Genomic DNA, 18,713 nt, shown 5'->3' with positions numbered 1-18,713 from the left:
TGGGAATTTGTATTTTTAGGCTGATTTTCTATTGCATTTTTTTTTCATTAGATTTTTACTTCATTAAAAATACATATATAAATTGAAAATCTTAAGTTATTGTCAGTTAACTGCGCCACCTCGTTAAGGATTGGAAGGTATATGTTAGTTAAAAAAACTTTTTAAGTAATATGCCAGATATTTTTTATTTGACAAAAGTCAATTGGTACTATTGACAAAATTATTTTTTCTCTTAATGCAGCAACGTGGATCTGAATTATAGTCAATTATTTCTCAATTGGACGATGTCACATCATTTGTGATGGCCTGTATAATGTTTCTTTCAACAATTAAATTCAATAAAACATATTAGATTAACTCGTCCCCCTTTGAAAAGTGCTAAATAAGTTGCATGCAACTGTCAGCTAGATATCTCAACACACATTCTATTAGGACAAGATTTCCACACACATTGGTAAAATGGAAATGCTACTAAATTAATTTCCTGTGGGGGAGTATTATTATTATAACTTCGTTATGGAAAATAAATTATGATCAATGATAAGTTTTAATTATGAATCTAGCTAAGCTATAATAGCTAGACGAAGAATAATATAAGAAAACGAAACGTAGCTCCTGTTAGCTTGAGGTCGTAGTGTTATCATTTTTCCAACCAAGATGTCGCTTTTTATATTACTACAGATGACGTCACAATGTAGTTTTTCCTTATGAGTATTACTTAGACAACTTGTTTATCTCTTCTCAGAATTTACCATAGAGATATAAAGTAGAGAGTGCTTACTTATTAGAATTAAAGCGTTTTAACGCTTTAATTATTAGAATAACGAGAACAATTTATTGAAACGTTCAGTTGATGAACAATAAAGGAACATATGAATCAAATCATTCAGTTATTATGTTAACATTAGCCTTTTAGTTATCAACAATATTTCTTAATCTTAATAAATTAATAATTAGTGATAAAATGGCCTAATTTTACAAAAGGAGTTTGGTATTAGATAAGTATATCGTAGTGAATATCATTGGAACTTGATGCATCCTTATTTTTTTTATTCGTAGAGTTCAACTTGCATTACATTCAATTGTACTTCAAGAGCACCGGCTTTTTCGTCTAGATCCCTAGAGCACAATCTTGCTTGTAAATTGTTGAAGAAATGTGAACTTAACTACAATTATGTAAAAATAATCTTTTTTTCCATAATTATTTTCATAACTTTATAAAACAATCATATGTTTTGGCATCCTTGTTAGTTGTTACTTAATTTAATATTCCATATATATATTAACCATCTATTTTCAGATGTCCTAAAAATCCAGTACTTCTTTAGCTGTCGCTAAGATTGGATACAAACCAAATGGTCAAGGATATGTTTTAAGCCCTTCAAGGACTCTGACATCATTAAGCACAAATTAAGTGGACTCATGTTAGTTGTTGATGGAGCAGTACCCCCATTTTCGACTTTCAATGCACTAACAAAAAGTGGACTCCCATCGACGAATCTTAAAGCGAAGAACTTATAAAGAAGACAGTGCTAAAAAATAAATTTTGATGACATGATTGAAAAAATGGGAACTGTAAATATATTCATAACTCATACATATAGAGGATACCACTCAGTGATATGTCCTACATAGTACTATGGAATCCTTGGGGTTGGTGAAAAAATAGTGCAAAACAAGACATTCTGAAATGAAGATAGGAATTATATTTGATGGTTGCTATATCTTATTCAGTTTAAGAATCAACAATTTTAAAAATATCAATAATAGGTTGAAAGACTTAATTTTATTATTTAATATTTTGTAGAATAAATGATATTTCATTGATTACATGTTTATTTGTCTTAGATATTCTAAAAGTTTTTTATTAAAATAGGTATTTACGAGAACAAACGAGAATATTAGGAATTTATAAGAAAAAATCAATTATGAAAATGCTCTTCATAATGTTGTTTTACGCTTCATGCGATTCAAGCCGAATCTAAACACCAATCAGAGATTCCTTTAAGATATCATATACTCCTTTAAAGTGAAAATTGAGATTGATGAATTATTATAACAATGAACTATTTCGCATTTTCCAGATTTCATATTTATACTTGCCATTTTGATAAGAGAAAAGAGGGAAATTTGAGCTATGTTGAGTACCCTCATTATCTATTTGGATCCTAAAATCACATTATTAAGTCAGACGAAACAGCTATTTACTATATAAATATTTGAATGTTTTGATCCTTTTGTTGTTTGTATTCATCAGCTGTCTCTTCCTTCTATTTTTTCCTTAAGTAAGCACTTTTTTTTAATCTATTGAATTTAACTTGTTAATTGATGTAACTGTGATAATTCATGGAGGCTGTGTAGTTAGTTCTATTCAACAGTCATAGCGGACAAAAAAAAGTGTCGTTGCGTCACTACATTGTTGAAATACTGATCACGTGGTCTTCGTTTGGCTACTTTGTTAACTATATATATAAAGCTCTAATTCAGTAGCTCCCTTCTTAGCTGAAAATAAGATTGCCGGTTTATCTGGAGGAAGCCACCTAGTAGTAAGTAGTAGTAATACGAATGGCTGAAAAAAGAAAAAGAAAAATCACCGGGAGTAGTGTGAGAGAGGCAGAAAAAGGAAAGGAGTGTAGAAATATTGAATTTTGATTGGTAAATCCATTGTGAACTGCACATTGGGTCCATATAGAAAGTGACGCGAGATGCAGGTAGTTCGACTTTGTTTCTATGGTGTAAAAAAAGTGGTGGGTTGTGATTTTTAATTCGTAGGTATCTTTAATTGAACTCATAAATTTTCTTCTGCTTCCTTTTCTTGGTGTTCTTGTTGAAGTGTGTGTGTGCTGCTGAGCTCCGAGTACTGATTCTTAGCCAGGGAGAGGATAGCTAGAGCTAGAAGAGGGACTTGAAGGAAGCAGGTGGAGTGGAGTGGAGAATGAATGAGAACAGTGGGAGCATGACGACGGGAATCACTCCGCCGATAAGTTTAGCCTTCCCCGAATCCGGGGACGTGGAAAGGACGGTCCTCCTGAAGGAGTCGATGGAGCCCTACGGCGTGTTTGACACTGGGGATGAGTTGAATCACCGAATGGCCGTTCTGAGTCGCCTCAACGTGTTAGTGAAAGAGTGGATCAAGGAAGTGAGCTTGGAGAAGAACATGCCCCTCAATTTGGCGGAAACAGTGGGGGGGAATGTGTACACGTTCGGGTCCTACCGCCTAGGAGTACACAACCGCGGAGCAGATATCGATGCGCTCTGTGTGGCCCCCAGACACATTTTGAGGGAGGATTACTTCTCCTCCTTCGTTGATAAACTTCGAGCCCAGCCCGAAGTCTCAGAGTTGAGATCCGTTCCAGAAGCATTCGTTCCTGTTATTAAAATGAACTTTGATGGCATTGAGATCGATATGACATTTGCGAGACTGGCTCTCAAGGTTTGCAAAGATTGTTTTCACTTGTCTTTTTCCTTCTTTCCTTCCTTTTCCCATATTCACGTTAAACTAAAGAAATAGTTGAAAGGCCCGAGTTGAGTGAGAACAATCTTTGGGATTCCATTCTTTTAATTTTGAATTGCAGGAAGTCACAGATAATCAAACGCTCGGTGATCCTATACTGCTCAAAAATTTAGATCCCAAGTGTGTTCGCAGCCTTAATGGATGTCGTGTTACTGATGAAATCTTAAATCAAGTTCCAAATAAAGACACTTTTCGCCTCACTCTCAGAGGTATCAAACTATGGGCCAAGAGACATGGTATATACAGCAACGTTCTTGGTTACCTGGGAGGGGTGTCTTGGGCCATGTTAGTGGCACGAGTTTGTCAGCTGTATCCTAATGCGGATGCTTCTCAACTCATACAAAAGTTCTTTCTCGTTTTTTCAAATTGGCAGTGGCCACAACCAGTTCTATTGAAAAAGCCGGAAGACGTGGGCCTTGGTTTCCCTGTCTGGGATCCAAGACTTAATGTCTCGGATCGTTTTCATCATATGCCAATTATAACTCCGGCTTATCCACAGCAAAATTCAACATTTAATGTATCTAGGTCAACTCTAGAAATTATGAAAGCAGAGTTCAAATCATCCAGACAGATATGTGACGACCTCGTTGTGGGAAGAGTTAATTGGGATAAACTTTTTGAAACGCCTAATTTCTTCGCAAAGTATAGGCATTTCATAGTGTTGGAGGCTAGTTCTTCCTCTGAGGAAGATCAATTAGAGTGGTATGGTCTTGTTGAGTCAAAGGTTCGTCATTTAGTCGGAAACTTGGAAAGAGAATCAATAGAGCTGGCTCATGTTTGGCCAAAAACTTATCCTTCACAAGTCAAAGGACAAGAGAAAACGTGTTGTTATTGGTTTATTGGACTTATTATTAAAAATGTAGTGGAACAAAATCATTTAGATCTCACAACTCCTATTAGAAACTTTACAGACATTGTTATGCGCTCAGCGCACACGATTAAAATGTGGAAGGACGGAATGAAAGTCGAGGCTTGTTACAAAAGGCGAAAACAGCTAGCCAAATATCTACCTCCTAACGAGAGGTATAAATTAAAATCGGAACGCAAGTCCTTACCTTCTAGTTTAACTAATTCACCCGCCGCGAATCACGATGAATCGTCTAGGGATAGTGTGAAAAAACGGGTTGTATCATCATCAGAAGCAGAAAATTCTAATTTAAACGATGAACAAGGAACTGTTGATGATACTGAGGATGCCACCGGTGTAACTAACAACGAAAATGACAGCAACTCCAAGGACATTTCATCTTCTCCTTCGACTGAGGATAAGAATGTGGTTCAACCTCCACTAAAGAGGACCAAGACGTCCGAAATAGAACTTAGGAATGGACTTCAGATTTCGTAATAATTGTCTTTCGGAAGAATATAGATAATCCTTCTCATTCTCTGCATCTCTTCAAGCATAAATAGACTTATTACTAAGACTCTAGAAGACTATTTCACTTCCGAATTTAATATGTGGTCGTTATTTTTTCCTTGATTTTTTTCTCTCCAAAAGCTATCAGATTAGTAAAATCTGATTCGTTATATACTATTATTATTCCCTTGTTTATTTTTCTTCATACCAGTTCAGGTCTATGTACAATGTACATATTGTATCTAGACAAACAAATTAAAAAAAAAACAACAACAATTAAATCGTATTTCAACTGTATGTTAAAAATGCAATTGTTAGGGTAACGATAATTTTAATGCAGGAGGCAGCAAGTTTCGTTTGTACTATGACTCTGTTCCTTTAATTACTAAATAATCAGATATTCATTAACTTGAAATTGTGGTTAGTAAGGAAGATAATGAAAATTTTAATTTTTAATATTTAATATTTTCATAAGAGTGAAAAAAAGAAGAATAATTTTTTACTTATTTTATTTTGATAATTTCTCACATTATATAATATTAATAATAATATCCTCCATTTTAAATGTCAAATCTTGGAACATGTTGCAATAAGCTACTATTTAATTGAAAATTGCTCTTTGTATTTGATAAATAAGAAAAACCAAAAAAAATATAATATATATTTTGAAGAAAAAAAACCAGGAGCTTCTTATACATTTCACTATTAGCTTTTCATTAAAAAGTTCCTTTATTTAATTGAGGAATTACTGGAAAATGTTATGTTAACAATTATTCCTCAAAAAAAAAAAAAAATATATATATATATAAAATTTATCTAAAATTTGATTAAAAATGATAAAAAAAAAACTATGGTCATAATTCAAAAAAAAAAAAAAATAGTATTTGCGAAGGAGAAAGAATTCGAAAATATTTCTATTTTTTCATATTAATGACTGCATTATTATTTGAACATTTTTCATGATATACATGATGTAATATTATTTCTCCTGTAGTTTATATATTTAGACTATCATCTATAAATCCTTTGTAATAAAAGATTGCCATGAAGAAATAAAAATACATTTAATTTCAATTTTATTAACTTTTTTGTAATATCATCAATATTACCACTACTATTACTATTATTTTTCAATTTCTAGCAGCCTCTAATATGGGTGATGAATATGAGGAAAACGACTTCGATGATGACTATCAAGATGTCGATGAACCTGATGAAATGTGCAATCTTGATGATGATGCTGATGCCGACAATATTGATGTCCTTCCTACTAACGAGGCGGATAATGATCCATCATCTGGGGATTCTAAAAGCAAAGAGAAGCGTACAACAACGCCCTATATGACTAAATATGAACGAGCCAGGGTATTAGGAACCAGAGCACTTCAAATAGCTATGTGTGCTCCTGTCATGGTAGAGCTGGAAGGAGAGACGGACCCCCTTCAAATTGCAATGAAAGAGCTTAAGCAAAGGAAAATACCCATCATCATTCGGAGGTATCTCCCTGACGGATCGTACGAGGATTGGGGCATTGATGAACTCATTATTATTGATATGTGAACGAATTTCTTTCATTTTACTATAGATAATTATTATTTTTGTAATTATATAAATCGTCAGGTTTTACCTACCATAATCACTTATGTACAATTATTGTTTTTTTTAACTTAAAAAATTGGCATTCTAAAGTCAAATATACGCAGTTACCCAATTAGGTAATTATTCTTTATATTAGTTTAATTCTCCAAAGTCGTTTATTGCTTTGGCCCCACAGGCGGTATATAAGACTATTAAATATTAGGTACTCGTTTGTGATTAACCTCGTACAGTTCCCATTTCTTGTATTATTCGCGTTATAGGAATATTATCATCCACAATTTTTAAGTGTTCACATTCTCCTCCGCATTTTAAGAAATATGGGGCATTACTAACGTGGAAGCAAAACCTCATGAACAAATTTGGATCAAATATTAGAGCAATTATTCACAACCAGGGCTCCGTAAGTTTATCAATAGATGTCTTAAAAAGATCACTAAAAAAATGCTCGTTTTATTTAGATCCTGGATCCAAATATTCGAGCAAAATTATTTGCCTGCCCTCCTTAAAAATCTCCTAGGGCCTCTGTAGTTATGCTAAGGTTGAGAATAATTGGTTTATATACTATATTTCACTATGATAGGGTATTTATAATAGAATTATCCATCATGTCATCTTCCTTTAATAATATGATCAGGAATTGTTGCGACTTTAGTGTTTAATTTATGACGCCTCCAATGTATCAATTAATTTTTACTACACAAATAGAAGGTTACAGAATACAATTGTAATCTAGACCTGGAACACATAAACCTTTTGTATGTCTCAGTCTAGACCCATTTTTGAAAAAAAAAAAATTACTAGTTTGTTTGTTGACGAGTGACATATTGTATTCGAACTTATAAGGGAGTTTTTTAAGGTATCGACTATATGACTTCATAGAGTTCTCTTCGGGGAACTCATCTCAAGCAATAACTAGTACTAACACGCATAAAATGTTCCTTAGTAAAGATTATGATTATCTATGTGTTTATTGTTGTTTTGTGGGTTAACTAATTAATTATTATGGATAGTCAGGATATACGATAGCTTAGCTTTTATATCTATAAGAGACCACTTGTATGTTATTAAGTCATGACTAATGAGAAACAACTGCTTGCTCAAAAATAATATTGTACATACATACACTGCGATACAAATTAATATTGTAAAAAATCGTATGCAGTGTAGCTAATAAAATTTTGTAAGAGAAATGAGGCTGTAACAAAATCTGAATAAATAGATATAATCTGTATACTATATATATGAAATAGAGTTTGTATGAGTGTGGGCTTAATAAGTACCCACACTGGTGGATCTAGGAGACTGAAATTTTGCATGGATGCCTCTTTTGAACCTGGTCAGGCTAAAATAGGGGTCCCGATTTTTTTAGGAAGGGGAACATATTCTATACCCAAAACCCATTAGTTGTTTTTTGGAGCTCAAGGAGACTAGATAAGGGGTTGAATTATTAATCAAAAAGTGACTAGTGTTTCGAAATACAACTATACGAATAAGAACGTTTTCTAAATTTATTCAAAATCAAAAAAAGTTATGGGCAAAAAAAAGAAATCAGAGAAGATTGCAGTTTCGTTTTTTTCTGGTGCAAAAAAAAAAAAAAATGAAATTTTAATAGAATAACTATATCAAATAAAGTTTTTAGAAATTTGTCTGGAGATTCGTTTGCATATAAATATTACACATAAACTTTTTGTATAACTTATAAAAATCATTTTCTCAATAACATTTAAATTTTTTCTCATTTTTTATCAAACGTAAATTTTCATTTTTTTTTAAAATAAGGCCTCATAACGATACATTTTAAACATTAATTTTGTAAACCCATAGGATTCTTTCCAGTATTTTCCATTTCCAGAACATTTTATCACAAATTTTTTGCAATATTTACAAAAATGAACCAATTATTGAGGGTTATTTTTTCGACATTGGCAGGTTTGTGTTCCTCTTTACAATTTCAATAGATTGAACTACTTTTTTTACAAAAAAGTTTTTGGCAATTTTCTTTGCGAATTTCGGTTTTTGAAATTTTTAGATTATAGTAATAAATGGACTTCTCATTTAGACGATTTTTTTATGCATATATGTTGTTATGTTATTTGAAGTTTATAACAAAATATTTTTTTTTAAATTCATAATAATACTTATATTATAATTTATGATTTTTGCCCACACTGTAGGGGTCTAAACATTAAGAAGGAATAATATTGTCTATTGGCCCGAGAAACGACAGGAACTCCTTTGCTTAGACCAGTATCTTAATGAAAGCAATTTAAAATAGATATTTGGTATGCATTAGAGTTATTGGAGATGTTAAACAACGATTTTTATTAACTATGATTTTCACTGGCTCAATAAATTTCAATTTTCGAATTTTGTTAGAGGCTCCACCTCTTCGATCAATCTGATCTTCTCCTTTCCGAACCTTCGACACTTTTATCCTGATTTGGCTTATATGGATAATTTCCGATCTCTATATGACTAATTCGTGATCTCAAAAAATGTCCTTGGTCTTAGAGGCAAGGCAGCAAAAAAAAAGAGGTCATTTCAAAAACTGGAGTTGTATATTTTGATAATAATTTTTGATAGTTTATCAAAGAAGTTAAATCTGGTAATTTCATCATTTTTATCAAGTGAAAACTTGTTTAGTTTGCTTAGAAGTATCTATACATTTTAAAATTCAAACTATCTAACGCATACTGATCTTGGTTGTTCTTGTATTTTCATAACTTTAATATTTTCCTTTAGGAAGTGGTTCTAAAACTACTTACCTAATTTCAGAATGCCCTTTTATAAGAAAATTAACTAACCTTTTTTCCAATTATTGGCGGTTTTTTTTTACAAAATAAATTATTATGACCCTTTTTCAGAAAATTAATTAGTTTTTTTTATAAGTAAATGAAGTTATATACCAGACATGTCCTATTTTTCTGTAGGAGGAAATTCCCCTCGTTAAGAACCACTGCTTTAGGACTTAATGTATGACCAAATGTTTAGAATAAAGACTCTAGTCGATAATTTGGTAACTTTTTACTCAAATTTTGAAAGTGCTGAAGGACTTGAGACTTGATTTGGACTTCACGTGACTTGCAAGAAAATTAATTCATATCACGAAACCTCCGGTTATAATATTGAAAGTTAAAATGTACATTTTTGAGAATTTGTAAATTTACAAACTATTTTCTGAAGTTGCTATTATCCAAATTGTCTATTCATGATATGCTTGATTTATTCTTCACCGTTCCATGAAGTAAAATATTCTTAAAATAACGATGAATATTCGGGGCCGTTAATTTTTTTTTTAAAGAGATTGACTGATTCATAATTATTTTTTTATTGAGAAGTTATGTTCCTAAAAATTTTGTTCCATGTTGCCATTAATTCTTGATTTTTTTTTAAATGTTATTTTATTATGAGTAGTTAATGTATGGTGCACTTAGTTTCGAAGTACATAATTATTAATAACTAGTATAAAAATCTAAAGTTATATCTATATTTTGAGTAGTAGTATCTTTTGAATTTTTCCAAATTTGAGTAATACTCAAATCATACACCAGTAGATAACATATTTTTATGACATTCTCTTATGTGTTTTTAAGGATCACTTTCTTTAACACATCTCCAGGTATATATAGAGGGGTGGGCAACCTCTCCAGTATACTTCGTATAATGAGATCTCTTGAATAATTCTTCCAAGCCTCAAATTTTAATAAGTAATAATGTGAATATTCTATTTACTAATAATAACAATATTACTACGATTTGATCAATTTTTTGGTTCATAATTATATCTTTACTGTTGCGTCTTGACGAGGGAGAGACACAAGCTTATTTATAGTAGGAGAGATCCAGGATGACCGAGAGACATGAGGAGAAGAATTCGCGTGGAGGAATAATGTAACACTGTTTTTAGATCATGTGTATTCTAACTATACTCTAATATATTTACAAAAGACGAAACTATTTATAATACGTAAAACACAGTACTTATAATACATAGACGAATATACAAGAAGATAAAAACATGTAAGGAGATATTAAATACATAACATTTACATACAAATTATAATTTTAAAACATAAAATCAACTGTTTTCCTTCACTATGAATAACTTTTTGAGCAAACCTGGGGAGAAGAGGTCTCAAAATTCAGCCTATTTGATGTATAATCTAGAAGATCTTAAAAATTATGGCACTTATTCAAAAGATAAAGATTTTCCGCCTCTATCTTTCATTCTTTTTCCTAACGTGAAAGACTCTAAGGAAACTCTGGACGCCAATTGTCTTCTTTCACAACCTTCTTTATTGTTCCCTCACTGACCTTCATTTTTTAAAGTTTGGCACCAAATTGAGATGGTTGGGTCATACTTTATTTAAGTCTTCAAGCTATCACAGAAGTTAGAATCTTTATTTCTGTTTTGCTCACCAATTCCAACTCGACTCAGAAAATAGCCTATAGTGTTGATGAACTTGTTCACATTGTTAATGGCCATTAGATAGACGTTTACCATGATGGTGACGTCCTTATTTGCCATTCTCCCGTGAAGGAGGCTTTAGATTCTTCTTCGTTCTGGTTCTTCCTCTGCCAACATTTATAGTAGGAAATAGACTGTTGAAATATATTAATAGAAGCTTTACAGCTTTTTATGGAGGTACAATTTGACTCGTTACGACATATAAGAGTAGAAAAACAATTACTCTCAAATATTTTATGACGTGGACTGACACAGACTTTACAATGATTGAAAGCACTGGAGAGTCATTTTTTATGTTTACAAACTACTGACTATGTTCCACCATTGCTAACTACTAACCTTTTGGATTTTTTTATGATGATTCATTACCTTTTTAATATATATTTGATATACATCTTCCAAGTACATTATTATCTTAATATAAATATAAAAAATTAAAGTAAGAGTTTTACATTTGAATGATGTTCTCTAATAATGCAAATTTCCATCTTTTAAGCAATGATCTAGAGTCCTTTTTTTATTTTTTATTCTGAGAAAATGATTTATAACCAAAACGTTTGTAGAAGTTTTTATACTTACTTACTTACATGTGAGTGTATGATAGGAATTAGAAAAATACATTTATTCGGTTATTTATACTTAGGTACATGGATGGTGGTGAATGTGCTCATCTACAGAATTTCAAATGAATTTTTATTTAAAACTTCGAATTAAACCCCACATAACTCATATCCTTATACCTTTATTGTCACTCACAACCTTTCTTCCTCCAAAAAGAACCAGAGAAAAGGGACCAAAATTAATCGGCAGTGCTTAGCCAATTCTTCCCAACTGTATAATTATTATTTAACTAGTGGTAGTGCTCGATATTATTATGGTTCGACGAATGTGTATAATGGATTGTATTTTATTTTTTTAAAAGTCATTCTTTTCTCTAAAAAACACGTTTTATTAAGAAAAAAATATCTTTTTTTCCTTTTTTAGAAAAATGAAAAAGCAATATTTATTTCTAAAATCTCGGCAAAAATGAGATATCAGTCGTAAAGAATTGAATATCCGTTGGAAAGTTTTAAAAATGTATTCAATAGTACCAAACAAACTTTGCTTTAATAATATAAATAGGGCTGTATGAAATATGACCTTAATAGTCCGAGACCCTGCCACGGAAGATTTCACCCCATAAGGTACATAAGGTTTACCCCCTGGAATTACATATGTTCATTAAAACAGGGATTTTTTTTCAGCCTGACCCTCCCCCTCCTGGATCTGGCCTCCATACCCACCTGAAAATAGCATCTGGACAGGTTTTTTGAACCATAAGGTACATGGAAGAAACTTGTAGGACATCATAAAAAAACTAAGACCGACAAAAAAATTCGGTCGGAAACTTGAGGTCAGACCCCCACAAGGAACACCGAAAAACCGTAAAACGTACATTTTTTTCATTCCATAAAGGTATATGGGCAAAACTTACATCAATGTATAGTACTATGTCAGGAGATTATGAAAAACCAAGACTGGCAAAAAATTTCCGTTAGAAAAAGACACTCCAAAGTCGCTCCAAAATCGTTGAAGTTACTGTTTATTTCACCCCACAAAGTATAACTACAAAACTTGAATCAATGTATAGTACTATCTCAAGGCATTGTAAAAACAAAGACTAACAACAAATTTCCCTTCTGGAAAATTAAGTTAGACCCCCTCAAGAAGTATCCCTCCCCCTTAAATTAAAACAATAGGCTGATAATGCTTTATCAGGACATTAAAGAAAGAAAAACAAAAGAATTATAATTTCATTATGATCATTTTCTTAACAATGTTATCAATTTACCAGTTTTAAAATTGAAATAAAATGTAATTTTGATGTATGTGACATTAGTAGGGACTTTAGTTCAACAAAATTCAGGAATTATAATTTTCAGTTTTTAAATTGAATTCAATCTTTTTATCCAATATATGAACCCCCCTCCAACTGGTAGCAACCATTTAAATTCTTCCAAAATTCTGTTTGGATCGATCCAGTTGCTGTAAGCCACCGTCTTGCAAATAAATGAATGCGACATATCTTTTGGAGTAGTGATCTTGAACTTGGTCGTAAAGAACTACCATCCAACTTCTGCAGACATGTGATTCGTTTCTCAGCTTTCTTTGGTGTGGACTCGTTCAAATACAACTGGAAATGCAATTCATTTAGAGATGTCATTTTTTTTTTTGTATACATCTTACGCACAAACTTTTCGAGAGCAGGAATAGTAAATGTGTTGATTTCAGAAGCAAATCCAAGCTGGCTAAAAGCTGACTGTGCTTCTTTGTTTTTCTGGAGGAGCTTTAGTGGTCTTATTTCCCCCTTTCCATTGAATGACGATGTATAGTCACATGATAGGTAGGTAGTGATTTGCAGAATGTATCGTCATGTGCCGCATGCATCTTAATTATACTTATATATCGCTGAGTGTTGTTGGTTTGTAATCTGGCTTCCATCCATATCTTCAATGAAGGTTTGTATGAGGAACAGCAGCCTAGGCTAATTACAACGTTGTTTGGAGACGGAAGGTTTGCAAGATGGTTAAATATACGACTACCAGATTCTTCAGGATCACTACACAGCCCAGCCTCTACACTTCTAACGGTTCTTCCATTAAATACTTAGTAGCTGTAGCATGCATCTCCTGAATTAGTAAAGAGTAGTTTCTGTTACAACATACAAGCTAAACTATCATCCTCCCAACTGTCGTCAAGGACTTGATCAATGACTTTTAAAACGGGTATTTCTGGGGGATTGAATCTAGTTACTTGGATGTTTCTGTGATGGTCCAGTAATATGTTATGCAACAGAAGATGAAACTCTTGAATCTCTCTTGTAGTTCTTGATTAATGGATACATCCATTTGTCAGAAACAAAGTGAATAATGTCCCGATCTGATGAAAGCATCTTCTTGAGAATAAAGTGATAGTCTTCTCCAAATCTGGACAGAATAGCTGAGTTCATCTGAAGATTTAGGAAGAACGAAGCATCGATTATAGTTGCATTAATTGATGCTGGAGGGGCTCTTGAAACTTGAGACTCAAGATATTTCATAACAGCTGCTTTGGGAGTTTGCTGCATTGTTCCATCTACATGACTAATTCATAGTGGAACTGGTGTAAGTGGATACTTTAAAACTTAAATTGGTTATCAGTCTTGGTTTTTGTAATGCCTGAGATATTACTCTACATTGATGCTAGCTTTGTCCATGTATCTTTATGGGATGAAAAAAATTTAAATTTTTCGATATTTCTGTGTGTCTGACCTCAAGTTTCGATTTTTTTGTCAGTCTTGGTTTTTTATGATGTCCTGACATATTACTATAAGTTAGTGCAAGATTTGTCCATGTCACTTATGGTTAAAAAGAAAGCGGCCAGAGGTCAGACTCAGTGGGGGGTCAAGCTGACAAAAAATCAATGTTCTTGGTGACATAAGAAATTTCAGGGGGTCAAACCTTATGCACATTATGGGGTGAAATATTCTGTGATAAGCTCCCAGACTATAACGCAGGCGATATTTCTATCTAGTTCCCAATCTGTAAAGTGTTTTTTTATTTTTCAAAGCTGTGAATCATTATCATTAAGTTATTGAAGAGAGAACATCTAATATAAAGTAGTTCCTAGTGCGAGTGATTATGAATGACAAATAATAAGACTAATGATTTCTTGAGAAATATAATTGAGGATCGAAATCTGAGTATTTTCGCCCTTTTTTCTTGCTAGAGACAGAATGGGGCATTTGTGATTATTTCTTTACTCGCAGTTAATCTAATATAACATCATGACAGCTAAACTGATCTTCCTCCAAACCTTTATCAAATTGTCAGGACACTATGTTATTTTTTTAGTATCTTTTATTTTTACATAACGGCAAGTCATATTTTATACAACTCTAAATATAAAAATGTATTTCGCCTTTGCTTTTTTAATACAATGTACCTACTGAGCTTTAGCTGCACACACTCGTGACTATATTTTTATTTCCAAGATCGAGTAGTTATGATATTCTGAGATATTAAGCGCACACCCAAAAATGAGGTGTCCACATACAGTACGTCGTTTCCTCTATAGTTTTACGCAACCTTTCCTAAGAAAAGAAACAGAAAAAGGACCCAAAATTCTTCCTATTTTTTAATAATATTTAAGAATTGTTCATATCTTAACAAGAACCTATTCTAATTCAACCAATGAATGTTTAGAGTATTGATTAAGTAAAAAAAAAGTAAAAACATCACCAGCTCATCAGAGAGTACACTTGATATTTTTTTGTTAGATAGGTAACGTCGTGATAGAGAAACTTTGATCTGTTGATGCACATAATTAATTGTAGGTAATTGTTTACAGTTTAACAAGAGCTAATTAAAGCTCAACCAATAAACGTTCAGATCAGAGGAAAGAAGAAAAAAAAATGAAGGCTGACAACAAAATACAGAGTAAATTTTTGTTTTAGTGAAGTAACACACTGACTTATTGTAATCATCGTTATCACTACACATATACACATTTAAAAACTGACACTCACTAGTGAATAATGCACTCATTATATATACACATGTATGTATTTTGACTGATCAAGAGAACATAATTGCAAAAGCGTGCAAATAAGTACAAACTTAAGCACAATTAATAGGACAAATTGTCATAATTGAGCTCAATTTTCTACAAAGACATAATCAACTTAATTCATTGCTTTGACGATATGACTCAGTGAATAACTCATAGCCACTTGTCCTATAAATTACAGACCTGATACTCTAGTCTTTAAATGTGTATTGAAACTTAAAACTTTTATTTTACGTAATGATAAACTTGTTTCATGAAGTTCAAATTATGCCTTTTTTTTTTTTGGGGGGGGGCTTGAGCCCCCAATTTTTAATCATATTATACTTTTATAATAAACCAATTTATTTAAGTAATTAAATAACGATATTGATAATTTTTGGGGTTAACACCAGCAACGTCCGCAGGGTGTGGTTTTACTTTCTATTTGAAAATTAATTATATTTTCACAATATTTAATAGTTGAAATTTAATTTATTTTTCGCAAAAATTTTATATTTCAAATTTTTTTCCAATTTTCTTTGAAAAGCTATGAATCTTTGAAAATTTCCTCCCAAAATAATTTAATTTTTGAAAAAAAAAAAAAAAAATTATATTAATAAAATTTTCCCAAAAAAAATTATATTTCCGTTAATAGCTGTGCAATTAGGATTTTTTTTTCCCAAAAAATTAACATTTGAAATTTTTAACAAAATTTAATTTTTTTGAATGGTTGTGGTTTTTTTAAATTTTTTTTCAAAAAATTTAATTTTGGAAATTAAATTTGCATAGAGCTCTATGCCAACTTTATCCCTAATTTTCCTTTTTGGGATTTCCTTATCAGATATCTCCTTATCCAAGGAGTACTAGAAAAACGGAGATCAGGCCTATATTGTGAATGAGTGAAATTCAGTATTTCAATCCTTCATTTGAGTAACTAATCTAAAGCTCAAAGGTTTCCATCGGGCATTTTACGGAAGAATGAAATATTCTGACTCATGAAGGCTTCCTTTTCTTCTTTCGTACAATACCCATGTTGATCCTTAAAAAATAGGTGAAGTGTAATGGATACAAATTCTTTCTTCATCTTTCATAGTGGGTTTATCTCCCAATTTCGCAACCCATAAGAATCAAATAATGATAACAACAAATTCAATCAATATCAAGGAGCCATTTTTTTTGTAACGTAGTGGAGCTACAAGTACTGGCTACAACATCAGTTTAGTAAAGTACTGTTTTTTTGTTTTTTTTTTTTAATGTTCCTTTAATTAGTTAGATAAGTTGAACTGTTTAAGTATAAGTAAACATCATAGGATTACATTTACTCCATCTAACCTAGGAAATCCATATACTGAAAGTATATTTCTTTCTCTAGGAATCGCCCCGGCCGCGAACACACATTGAATTCAAGAAAATAATTTCTCCCGAGCGCGTTATCCATAAGTACTGTTTTAACTGAGTTAGTACCCCGGTACCTCTATAGCACCGGTATACCGAACAATACTAAAAAGATTTTAGGTTATTTATTTTAATATTATGCGACACTATTCCCGTGAAAAATACCTAAAAATTCAGTTATTTGGGTATGAAAATTTAGAAAATTTGCGTACGTTGATACGAATAATTCGCAGGTATGAATTTGATGCAAAATTAATCCAGTGATTTCTGTGCCAGTAGATCAGAGATACTTTGGCATATGAGGGACAATGGAGTTCGTTCTGCTTCAATCACTCCCACCTACTAATGATGTCTTGCTCATTGTGGAGTCAGTTAAGAAAAAAAAAGAGTACTAAGAATATTTCCGAACTAGGAAAATGTCCAACATCCTTACTAATAGAACAAAGTTTGTCTGTCGACGTTCGTGGTTGAGTGTGTGCTTAATATCTTAGATCTGCGTGACTACTTGATCTAAGAGACAAAAATGTAGCAACGAGCTTGTGTAGCTAAAGTTCTGTCATTCATTTAAAAAATAAACGGAAAGTATAATTTAAAAAAAGAATGCTTTTTCTTTATGAGCCTCGGGATTAAGATAGATATTTGAATAACGATTATCTAAAAAGATTTTGCAGAAACACTTAAATATCTATTTCAAATCTGCATTCATGTATAGAGAAGGTTGTGTGATTTTAATGCTATTATACATAATTCAAACAATTGGTAAAGGAAGATCTACAAGATCTTACAGGCAAAGCTAGGTTTTTGATGCTTTGAGTAATCATTTGATTAGTTGGGCTTGAGAAATTCACATTTAAATCTCTCCTTTATGAAAAATTTCTTTTTGGTTATAATATATTGGGACTTTACTTTTCACAAACTCTAAAGTAACTTTATCTTTTAAAGTAAATAGTTATATTTACTTTAAAAAACACTGATATTATAAAAGAATACAAGATTGAGAATATTTGTAAAGTGGGGATAGAAATATAAACATTCGATACATCCGTACTCTGTTCCAAAAACAAACCAATACTAAACAGTACTAGTTTTTAGCTTGGGAATCATATAGTTATGGGATTTCAAATGGATGTATATGCTACAAAATTATACAATTCTCATATTCGACGGAATATAAACAAATGCTTTCATGCATTTTAATATGTATGTACTTATAAAAATGCCTCATTTAATTATGACGTCAAATGATTGACAAATGTAACTTTTATATTCTAATATGTAGGCTGCTATATATATTTCTGGCCTAGTCTACACTAAGTGTTGCCAGGTACAGTTTGACATTTCCTTTGGTAAGTTTAACATTTTTGTAGCATAATTGTACCAGAATGTTTTGACGTACAACCATCATTTGTGTTGTTTACATTGACTTGAAAAAATTAATTTGGCAAGAAAATGGAATTAAGTCGTGAACATTTTCGTGCGATCATTTTTCACAACTTTCAACGTGGATTATTACGACAAGAGTGCATTAATGAACTTAGATCTTTGTATGGCGATGAAGCACCATCCTATAGCACTTTGAAAAACTGGTTTAATAAATTCAATCGTGGCCGACGCTCGCTCAAAGACGACACCTGGAAGTAAAAAGGTTAGTTATCGTTGGATCCCACACAATTTGACAATCGCTCAAAAGAAGGCTCATGTCGATTGGTGCAAAGAAATGTTGAAAAAATACGCTCGAGGTGCTTCAATAGAAGTTATAAGGTCATCCCAGGTGACGAATCATGGATCTATTCGTATGAGCCTGAAACAAAACA

At 32.0% G+C, this 18,713-nt stretch overlaps 2 protein-coding genes and 1 long non-coding RNA gene across 3 annotated transcripts; 2 read left to right on the top strand and 1 right to left on the bottom strand.

Annotated features, from left to right (window-relative positions):
- Positions 1-833: 833 nt before the first annotated feature.
- LOC139905368 (uncharacterized) lies at positions 834-2,480 on the bottom strand. The gene is made up of 2 exons (XR_011780040.1): positions 2,104-2,480; positions 834-2,022 (listed from the first exon to the last, which is right to left on the bottom strand). It is a non-coding gene; the product is annotated as an uncharacterized lncRNA (long non-coding RNA).
- Positions 2,481-2,606: 126 nt separating this feature from the next.
- Positions 2,607-6,015, top strand: hrg (poly(A) polymerase hiiragi). Its single transcript, XM_040713382.2, has 2 exons — positions 2,607-3,433; positions 3,576-6,015. Exons 1-2 carry the CDS (start codon positions 2,936-2,938, stop codon positions 4,857-4,859), a joined length of 1,782 nt encoding a protein of 593 aa, XP_040569316.1. The 5' UTR covers positions 2,607-2,935; the 3' UTR covers positions 4,860-6,015.
- An 8-nt stretch (positions 6,016-6,023) lies between these two features.
- Positions 6,024-6,611, top strand: Polr2F (RNA polymerase II subunit RpII18). The gene has a single exon (XM_040713385.2). It carries the CDS (start codon positions 6,024-6,026, stop codon positions 6,429-6,431), a length of 408 nt encoding a protein of 135 aa, XP_040569319.1. The 3' UTR covers positions 6,432-6,611.
- The last annotated feature ends 12,102 nt before the right edge of the window (positions 6,612-18,713 follow it).

The sequence above is a fragment of the Lepeophtheirus salmonis genome, chromosome 5, assembly GCF_016086655.4.
Source record: "Lepeophtheirus salmonis chromosome 5, UVic_Lsal_1.4, whole genome shotgun sequence".
Lineage (NCBI taxonomy): Eukaryota > Metazoa > Arthropoda > Copepoda > Siphonostomatoida > Caligidae > Lepeophtheirus > Lepeophtheirus salmonis.
This window is presented reverse-complemented; position numbering and strand designations above follow the sequence as displayed.

Bases quoted from the DNA above. Each gene is read 5' to 3' on its own strand.
- hrg (XM_040713382.2), top strand. From the start codon at position 2,936: ATGAATGAGAACAGTGGGAGCATGACGACGGGAATCACTCCGCCGATA. The intron at 3,434-3,575 runs GTTTGCAAAGAT...TTTGAATTGCAG, and splicing joins TTGCGAGACTGGCTCTCAAG to GAAGTCACAGATAATCAAAC.
- Polr2F (XM_040713385.2), top strand. From the start codon at position 6,024: ATGGGTGATGAATATGAGGAAAACGACTTCGATGATGACTATCAAGAT.